Genomic DNA, 9,800 nt, shown 5'->3' with positions numbered 1-9,800 from the left:
ACTGGTTACCTTGCCCTCCTGTCCTTTGCACTGGCAACTACTTTGGGCAACAACATAGTTCTCTCCATCCAGAAGCATCAGCAAACTAAAAATAAAGCTTGCTCAAGGATTAAAGTAACAGAGCATGTGTGTTCCGAGATACACTCTCTGAGGTACAGCTCTAGAAACAGCCATGTTTAAAATGCCATTCATAAAACCTCATTTTTTGTTCTGTTTCTTAATGGCTAAATGATCCGCTTGCCTTCATACATACTGGGGGTAGCACATGAAAGGAGAGCAACAAGCACTTCAGGAACTTACTCATATGTGCAGGACAGGAACAGTGTTTTTCTAGAAATAATCGAGCTGAAAAATGTGAAATGAGACCCTGAGTTGCAGGTGAATGTGGGAAAACACCACAAAATCCAGAACGCATCTGCAAGTGAAAACTGAGGAATGAAGATTGAAGGAATTACAGACCAGAGCTCAGCAGGAGCTAGACTGCTCTTGCTATTAATATAACCAGCTCTTTTAAATATGTGGAACAGCACAGAACACGATCTTGCAGCAGCTGGGACTGTAGAACACTCCGTAAAATCCAAGCAAGAGTTTAGCAGAATGGTGGCAGCTGTCAGCTGCTCCAAGGACCACAAACTTTGAAAAATCAAGTACACAGCAAAATGCACGCTCCAACAGAGGCAAGGGACAACCTATCTCAGTAAGAACCTTAATGCAAGGAACCTGTTTTAACAATCTTTCCTCATTCTGTCAATAACAGTCATCATGTTTTACAGTGCACCTCCTAAAAGGGAATGAGATATTGCACAAATGAAACAAAATGCAAGATGTTTGCTGCAGACACTGCTTGCTCAGCACACACCTTCCTAAAGCCAGGCAGGGAACTTAAGAGGTGCCATAAGAAAACATGCTAATAGTATTCTCTTTAATTCACATGTGCACTTTTTTTAATTTTAAACAACTGCTCTGAGTCTTTGTTTGCTGCACAGAGATAACACGACACTCTGCTCTGTAGTTTCAGTTTCCAAGTTGTATGGCACGTGTCCACAAAAGTGCTGGACTTAGTTTTATATTTATAGAAGCTGCTCAGAATCAGCCATTCAGTGTTTAAACAATCTGCTGGAACTACTGAACTCTCTGAGCCTCTCCCTCGCCAAAAAAGCAAAGGAAAACAGATGTGGTGCAAGTCAGAGGAAGAAGGTGAAGAAAAGCACTTAAAAGGTGCACAAGAGTTAAAATTTTTTTTTTCTGCCTTCTTCTCTTCTATAGAGTAGCAAAGAGGAGACAGAGGAAGAGAATCAGCAGGATTCAGTGGAAGGCAGAAGGTTCCTGATGGGTTCACGGATGGCTCAGTGCTGCTGTATAGGTGGTGACTTGTTTCACTGCTGCTTGGTTTTAAGGGATAATCTCTGTATCATCTTGTAAAGGAGACCAAAGTGCTGGGAACAGAAGAAAAATAAGTAACCACAAGCCCTTTTCAATTCAAACAAAATGACTATGTTCTACATAGAAAAAAAATTACTAGAAGGCTTAAAACAACAGTAATGTGCAAATGCAGTATGTTGTTTGGATCATCCACTAGCACTCTCGTCTTGAAGACAGAGTAGGATTTGCTGAACTAGGAGGAATTGTTACAGTGAAACCAGATACTTGAAGTTACATGGAAAGTGACAGCTTATAGAAGTGTTTGTGCAGACCTGTATCACCCTCATTGTGAAGATGCAAACACTTGTTAAAGATTCCATGTTTTTTGATGCAATTCTACTCCTTCTGAAGGAGAGAAGAAAGCTTCAGATTTCAACACCTGCGTGATACTGGTCACTACAAAAACACTGCTGCTAGCGGTTTCAGGAATGTAGTAATGAACTAGGCAAACACAGAGATTCCCAGAAGTTCACAAACCTTTAACAGGATCTTTTCTTTCACCATTTCAGCAGTGCCTTAGCAATTCACTTAGTTCCGTTTTATTCTTTGATTAACTGCATTTTCATTCAATAACAGCTACTTCAGATATTTCACTGATATAACACGATCCAGGCTTCAAATAATTTGTATTAACAAACACAATGAAGACAGCTGACAAAAGGGAGTATATATATATGTTTTCCCTCCTGTTTATATTGTTACATCAGATTTTTAAATGCTTGTTGTTTCCTCAGACATGTAGTAAGCACTAATAACATGAAGGGATCCAAATTTAGGTCAACCTAAAATGCCTCCCTTTCATTCATGCTCTTCAGAGAACTCAGCCACGATCAGCAGTCTAGCTCATAGTGTCTTTCTTAACAGTTAAACAGAACCACTAAATATAAGCTGACTGACCAAGGCATGGAATATCACATTTCTAGGAGTATGAATACAGGATGTATTTATGGTTATAAACAAAACCCTGAAGATGCATTTCTAAGATGCATCTCAAGGTCAGATACTGGAGGATCTCCTAACACTTCTAATTTACTACAAGCTGCAAATCTTTATTAAAGCAGATTTTAGTTAACTTGAGAAATTTCAGTCTGAAGCTGTTACCTAGCCAAAACAGCTTTAACAAATGAGTTGTGCATGTTTTTGACCAAGAGCAGGAATAAAAATAGTTTTGCACTAGAATGACAAGAGACTGTCTTGAACACAGCCAACCGAGATACTCAAATATACACACCAAAACAGTCGGCCATTTCGGATCACTGCTTTTAGAGTGGAGTGGCATTATTGTTCCACTTTTGCTGATGGGAACGTGTGAGCACCAGTTACTGTAGCTAACATGATTTATGAGGAAAATACACCCCTCTCTTGCTTTGCTTCTCTTACCTGCACTGCAACATAGGCAACACCAAGGTAGGCTGCGATACAGACAGCCAGGAGGAGGTCAAAAATTGCTGGCTTGACTCTGCAATAAAGAAAGAACATGTGGAATTGCTACAGAGTGCTGCCACAGAGTGAGACAACAGCCCAACACACCAAAGGGAATTCCGTACCTGTATGCATTCATCACCTGTTTCAGCTGGTCATAGAAAACAAACTCAGGATCCCTGTGAAAAGAAGAAATTCTTCAGGTTGTATTATGCTTCTTGACACTGCAGAAAGGACTGCCCAGACCTCTGTTCCCAGGGGGTTCATCCAGAGACAGGTAAGCATGACCACCTTGCATATCAGTTTTGAACTGATTTTATTTATCAAGCCTTTGTTTCCCTACTCTGAAGAGAGAGGCAGCACTCAGAACAGGAAGGATGGAACCAAAAGAGTGAAAAAACAAGATCTTCAGACAGAGGGAGCTGCTGGGACTTATTACTGTGTTGTGAGGATAAAGAGCTTTCTCTGGGAGAACAGAGAACACGAACCAAAACTGACAGAAGAGCAGAAAAGAGCAACCACTTCCAGCCTCATCGTCAAGAAGCCAAAGAAGTTGCAGCTCAGACAAAATTCACTGGAGGGGGAAGCCAGTTGGCATGCCCTCGATGGTTCTTTCATCTCGTCTCTTACCGTTTGTCTGCCTTTACATGATGCTGTTTGACATCCTTCAGGTAGCGACCCATATAATATTCTAGGGTGTTGAGGAAGGTGCTGTCTTTATCAATCAGCTGGGCAGCCCTAGGCTGACTGCTCAGCCAGTCCATCACTGATTCTAGCTGCTCCTGCTGGATCTGCTGCAGAAATATACCATCAAAGAAAGGGAGTAAACCATACATATGCTAAGACCAGACCTCTCTCCCAGACTCTTGATTCCTTCTTCCCACAGGTTACAAAAAGGCACTGTGCTCACCATCTGATCTGTGAAGATCTGCAGATCTGCAGGTGCTCCCTGCAAGGGAAAGAAACCAAACAAAACCAGCCTACTGATGAGAGCAAGCTTGGCTGGGCAGGACCAAGCTGGCTAGCACTGCATGATGGGCAACTCTTACCTTGTCTGTTAGGTTATAGATGACCCTTGTCAAAGCCTCAGCAATGATCCTAGTATTCCTGGTTAGTGCCTTAGTGTCTATCGTTGCCCTAAAGCAAAAGAGGGGGTTATGGACCTATCAATGGGATCAGCTTCCTCTAGAAACCAGCCTTTTTCACTGCATCAAGCATGAGCCAGAATCCAGAGCCCAACTCCCAGTGTTTTTTCAATCCGTTCTCTCACTTCCAGAACGGCACAAGCAGCCATGAGGCCAATTTGTTTACGGGCTGCCTTTCAAGCCTTCCCCAAGGCCTCTAACCTCCTATCCATGATGCTATTGCGCAGGCTGTCCCGGTGGCTCTCCAGATGGGAGATGGTGAATGCTGGCAAGCGTCGGATTGCAAAACGCTCATGCTCCCATGCCAGCATGTCCTCAGCCAAGTTTATCTTCTTGTGTACCATGGAAAACTTCACCTCTGGGAACTGGCTGGCGATAACCTGAGGGAACGGATAAGCCATCCAGGGTGTCATGCTGCCCACTGCATAGTCTCATTCTGCACTGCCCAGTCCACCTAGACCCGGTTTTTTTCTGTTCCAGAAGGAACATACACTTCCACCTGAAAGGTGCAATTACTGCCATTAAAAAGCTATTTTCATGTCAAAAAAAGCTGGTTTTAGGTCACTACAAGGTAGCTTTTGCAAGCCATAAGGAAGTGCAGTGGAAAATGCAGCAAATCTAGCCTGCTTTGTTTTGAGGCGTGGCATAAGGACTGGTCTGCACTTCAAATCAATGACCATAAACAATATATGAAATATTTAAATGGCACACCCTTTCTTCCATTTCTTCCTTCCTCTCTCAGAGAGAGGCAGCTCCCCATAGTAAATCTCAAGCTCCCATCTACCTAAAATGCTTTTCTTTACCATTTCCAATTCCCTCAGAAATACATGCTGCAAGGTCCCCTCCTTGGGAGGCTTTGAGACATGGAGATGAAGGCTATTGCCTCGGCCCAGAGTATCAAGGCAGAGAACAAATGCTACGTTGTCCTGCAGTAGGCTGGAATCTGGAAGAGAAAAAAATTCAGACCTTTATTGCTATATTTTGTGCTGGGATTTCCATCCCAAAAAAGCTAAGCCCACACAAGGAGGTTCTCACAGGAGGGCTGAGGCACTAGACACTTAATACAATCACATTAACGGAGGCCTTGCCAAAGAACATTCTGGAATGCCAGTCCCTTACCAGTGTGGTCCAAATTGTCTTCCAGCCACCGTTTAGTTCCTTGATAATTAAACTTGCCGCCTCCAGATGCGAAGAACAGCAAGTTATACCTACCCATCAAAGAAGATAGAAAAGTGTTAGCACACTGCACTCCATGGCTACAGAGCTCCTCTACTCAGGCTTGGAGGTGTGGTGAAATCACAGCAGCTAGCACCTGACATTCCAGGCAAACTGTTCACTAACAAACACTTCCTATGTGCCACATACTAAGGTAATGGCAGGACGGGGTAAAAGGGAGGGAGTTGCCAGCGCTTGAGGATGGAATCTACTTCCCAGATCATACCCTCCACTTGTCCCCAGGCTTGAGCCGAACTACAGAAACCAAAGGAAGAAGCTTGGCCATTAAAAGGAGCTGTACTCAGAGGGAAACAAAACAGAGCAAAGGAAAGACTTCTTACCCAGCATGGGTACGTCTGTAGGTGTACAGCCGGGAAAACAGCCTGGCTAGTTCCAGTAGCACTGAGATCCCACTGCCATTGGAGTCAGCACCATGTGACAGCCACTACAGGATGAAGCGGTAGAGAGACAAGGTAACAACCCTACGCTTACTCTCGCGTACCAGAACAGCCTTCAAGATAGCACACCGCTATGCTCTGCTTGTCACCACCTCACATCTTTAGGGCAAAGAAAAATCATAGGGGCAGAGACTACATGGCCAAAAAAGACAGGAACAGAGAGCTGCAGAAAGAAGTAATACTCACTGGAGCCACTCCAAAAGAATCATAGTGGGCAACTATCACAACAGTGGGCAGGTCTTCTCCACCCAGCCCTGTTAGCCTTCCCTGCAGAGGAAGGAGATTACCATCACTTAGCATCACCTCTCTTGTGCACCTGTGCAAAGACAGCCTGACTTCTACACGCCTATGGAGGCTGCAGCAGCTTCAGCTCCAAGGACTTCAGATACTTACTACCTGGCTCAGGCTTCTCTAACTTCCCCTACCAGTCCAAAGGTCTGATGAAGTCCCAATAAAAGGCACGCTGCCAATGTTGCCAGTTTGAATCCATATACAACTCACCTCCACGCTGGGTATGAGCCAGTCATTGATAGCTTTGCTTTGAGCCCCACTGGTCACCATCTGGAAGCCATTGGCAGTTGCCGTGTGCAGCAGAACTACAACAACAACAACAAAAGTATACCTGGGGAAGTTATATCTCTATTTCCCTTGCTAACCAAGCTTTGGAGAGACCAGCTTGAAACGATATAAGCCCTCTCACTTGTTGCTTGTGGTTATAAATTGACATAGAATCCTGGTCATAATGCATTTTCATTCTGTCCTGAAATCCCAATATTTTGAGCTGTCTAAACAAAAACTTTTCTCCAGTAGTGGTAAAGTTGATCATGAGCAGCAGGTCAGTAAGTTATTTACAGAGGAATATGTGGAAACACTGAACTGACTTGTGGTCAGACAAAAACCTTCAGCTTCTACTAACACACTGTAGTCACTTAACATCTTCACTGATGTTTTTCACTTGAGTTTTATTTCTTACTTGCAACTATGTGAAGCTGAGAACTCGACTCTATGCAATTGTATTTGCACATATAATTGAGCAACACTCTCCCTTACACTGGGATTTTCTTCCATTAAAACTCAAAGCACTTTAACAAAAGACAGAACAAATGTGAAGGCAACAGAATACTGGTTCACGGTGCATATAACACAGCAGACTGCTCCCAGAAGCGGAATCAAGCCCATATTCCTCTAAACTTTTCTCCCACTTGTTAGAAATCACCTTCTGCAGCTGAGGCAGAACCCTGCGATGCAGAAGCAGCCCTTGTTTGTTCATAGATAGACAGCAGTTCTTCATCTTCCACTGCAAAGTAGACTGGCACAATGGTTTCCATAGCAAGCATTTCCGGCTCTATCTCCATAAATTGCTAAGGATTTAAATGAGACAAAACTTAGCATCTGCTAAACATGCAAAAAGGCAGGAAAAAAAATTAACAACCAAAGGAGAGAGAGAAAGATAAGTTTTAAAACTAGAATACAATTTGTTGGGCGTTATAACAGGAGCTTTCAGTCTTGCAGCAACCCAAGCCTCTCTCCCTCTCAAGTACACCTCCCATCAGAAGAGAAAGGGAACTTTTTCTTTACCCTTACAACATCCTGCGGGACAGAAGAGATAGACCCTGGCAAGATGATCACCACAGCACCAGCTGACTGGCGGAGAGCCTTTTGGTACTGCTCATAGGAGAAATCTACCAGCCGCATCATGACGCACCGGCGGCTCAGGACGTCCGCTTCTACAGTGCGGGCTTCTGTGTTAAGCACTGCACTCCTGGTGCCTGAGGAGAGAGAACAGCAAGAGGTTTCATAAGTGATTTCATCATATCCCTTTTGTTCAAGCCTAGCTCCTTCTCAGAAAAGTCCTGGTGACAGTCTGATGAACTTCAGAGAAGCCAGGACCTGCAGAAAGCCAAGTTCTTTCCCCTTGTCCAAGGAGGAACAGAGATCTGTGTTTTTCTCTTGCATAAATCAGAGCAACATCTGTGCAGCCACATCCTGCCAGGGTCACTTACTCCAGCACTACACAGCCTCAACAGCTTGATCACCTTCCAGCCTTCCTTCCTACCACAACCATGCAGGTTACCTGGTTTTGCTTGCCTTTGCCCAATACCTGCAGACAACAATACACCTGGAGAAAGCCTGGCCTCTTGCTACGCAGCCCACTGCATCCTCCAGCTGTAGGATCATCTCTGCAAGCAGAGGATGCAAGCTGTACAGAACCACTTCACAAAAGAACACAAGGTTATCCCATGTCCAAAGGAAGTTTCTGGGGCTGAGAAAATTACCAACAAGCAGGCTGCTTCTAAGTCTACACTCTCAGTTTCAGCATACCAAATCACGCACATGAAAATGCAATATTTAGGGAGAACAGCAGTCTGGAGGCTTGCCAGCAGCCCCAGCATTCTCTAAGACAGGACCATAAGGACATCTTATATAGAGATGTTCAAATCCACCTTACAATTTGTAATGCTACAAATCCAATTTCTTCTTCTAGGAGTGTTGCTGAAGGTTAGATTTAAACTTGACTTGACTCTAACATTAATTTCGTCTCATCAAAGGTCAAATCACCCGAACACGAAAAATCTGCACTTCCACTGCATAGTATCAGTGAGAGCCATACACCCAGAAATTGAGTTAAGGCCTGACCTAAATCCTCCACAGAGCTCACACACTGCTCAAATATTAAAAGCAGCCCCCCATCCCGACCACAGAAAAGAATCTATAACGAGAGTAATCCTTCCACCATCTCCTAAACAATGATGTGTAAACACAGTGAGGTGTGGATCCAGATCTCTGGTTCCAGCACAACCCTCTGGCATCTAAGCAGAGCAGATCCAACGGTATCTTCCGACAGTAAACCAAGACAAGTTGATTTTAGGTAGCTTCTCTAAAGAACTCCGTTCCACTAGAGGAAGTCCAAGTTCATTGTTAAATTGTCCTAAGACTGGTCTTGGCAAAAACACTCCCTTCCCCACTGCAAGAAAAGGCTCAGCAGTAATGTCGGTTGGGTCTTTTTGGAAAAGAACACGAGAATCTGGAACACCAAATAGCTTTTATCCTAAGGGACATTTGTGGCAGGAATATCAGCTACCCAAAGGATCTGGCAAGGAACAAACAAAACACACTATCCATCAGGCTAAAGGGCTCCAGGAAAAGAAACAGCATAAAAAGTTAATTGCAAGCATCTTAGAAAACAATGTGTTGTGAGCACTAAGCTAGACAGAACAATCAGGCAATCAAAGTCAGCTGGAACACATGCCCAGTGCCCCCATTAAGCCTGCTGACAAAAATTTACCACCACATGAGAGGAGACAGAGCTCAATATCCCCAGGAGAGAGCTCACCTTGAATCTAGTGATGTTCTCAACAACAAAGGTCTCACAATGCAGACACATTTTGAGAATTTGTGATGGAGGAACCCAGAAATAATTTCAGACATTCAGAAGCCACCAGTAGCATTTGTAGTGTTTGCACAGTGTGACAGACATCGCTGGCATTTCAAAACTTCTACTGATGTTTGATCTTATGAAGTTCTATTAAGAGCTGAAGACTGAGCCTCATGGAGAATACAGAATAAACGTGGGGCTCTAGTGCCAGACTGCTAACCTAAGTCTGAAACAGGCCACAAAACAGACAGCAGGAAGTCACTCTTGGGCAGAAAACGCACTGCAAACCAGAATAAAATATCTATGGAAGACTCAGAAACAACACTTGATTCTAGGTTAGTGGGTACAGGAGGGTAAAGGCTGAGAGTTACAACACTGCAATGATTGACAGAACAGGTTGAATTTCTGACTCAAAGAAAGGTGTTGCACAATCGACGGCCTTGAAGCACCAGAACAGAGGAACTGTGGAGGTCAATCATAACATAAAAGAACTGCAAAAGAAAGCAAGAGAGGAAAACTGAGATCATGACCAAGTTCCCCAGCACACAAGAGAGCTGCAGGTGGACTACATGAAACACAGCGTTCAGCCCACCGACAGGAGCCTGCAAGGACACAGGACGGTCCTTGCCCACCTGTAGGTCACCATGTGGGAGCTCTCAGCACCCTTCTGCTCGTGCTGATTCTGGGCAGCAAAACGCAGCCAGATGGGGCCTGCCTGCAGCCTTCTCGGAGCCTCGGCCCGGACCTGGGACCTGCTGCAGC

The 9,800-nt window shown here is 44.3% G+C and overlaps 1 protein-coding gene across 1 annotated transcript; it reads right to left on the bottom strand.

Moving 5' to 3' along the window:
* Nucleotides 1-1,158: 1,158 nt before the first annotated feature.
* On the bottom strand, nucleotides 1,159-7,426 carry NCLN (nicalin). The gene is made up of 14 exons (XM_009878270.1): nucleotides 7,241-7,426; nucleotides 6,879-7,023; nucleotides 6,164-6,258; nucleotides 5,849-5,929; nucleotides 5,546-5,649; nucleotides 5,109-5,197; nucleotides 4,793-4,932; nucleotides 4,191-4,369; nucleotides 3,894-3,981; nucleotides 3,755-3,793; nucleotides 3,475-3,638; nucleotides 2,970-3,023; nucleotides 2,803-2,881; nucleotides 1,159-1,436 (listed from the first exon to the last, which is right to left on the bottom strand). Exons 1-14 carry the CDS (start codon nucleotides 7,358-7,360, stop codon nucleotides 1,377-1,379), a joined length of 1,437 nt encoding a protein of 478 aa, XP_009876572.1. The 5' UTR covers nucleotides 7,361-7,426; the 3' UTR covers nucleotides 1,159-1,376.
* Between the last annotated feature and the right edge of the window lie 2,374 nt (nucleotides 7,427-9,800).

The sequence above is a fragment of the Apaloderma vittatum genome, unplaced genomic scaffold, assembly GCF_000703405.1.
Source record: "Apaloderma vittatum isolate BGI_N311 unplaced genomic scaffold, ASM70340v1 scaffold25250, whole genome shotgun sequence".
Taxonomy (NCBI): Eukaryota; Metazoa; Chordata; class Aves; order Trogoniformes; family Trogonidae; genus Apaloderma; species Apaloderma vittatum.
The sequence above is the reverse complement of the archived record's forward strand: the minus strand, read 5'-3'. Positions and strand labels throughout refer to the sequence as shown.

Coding starts and splice junctions, on each gene's coding strand:
- NCLN (XM_009878270.1), bottom strand. CDS start 7,360: ATGATGCGGCTGGTAGATTTCTCCTATGAGCAGTACCAAAAGGCTCTC. Junction 5,650..5,848: donor ATTCTTTTGGAGTGGCTCCA/GTGAGTATTACT, acceptor TTCATCCTGTAG/TGGCTGTCACATGGTGCTGA. Junction 1,437..2,802: donor TTGCCTATGTTGCAGTGCAG/GTAAGAGAAGCA, acceptor TTCTGTTCCCAG/CACTTTGGTCTCCTTTACAA.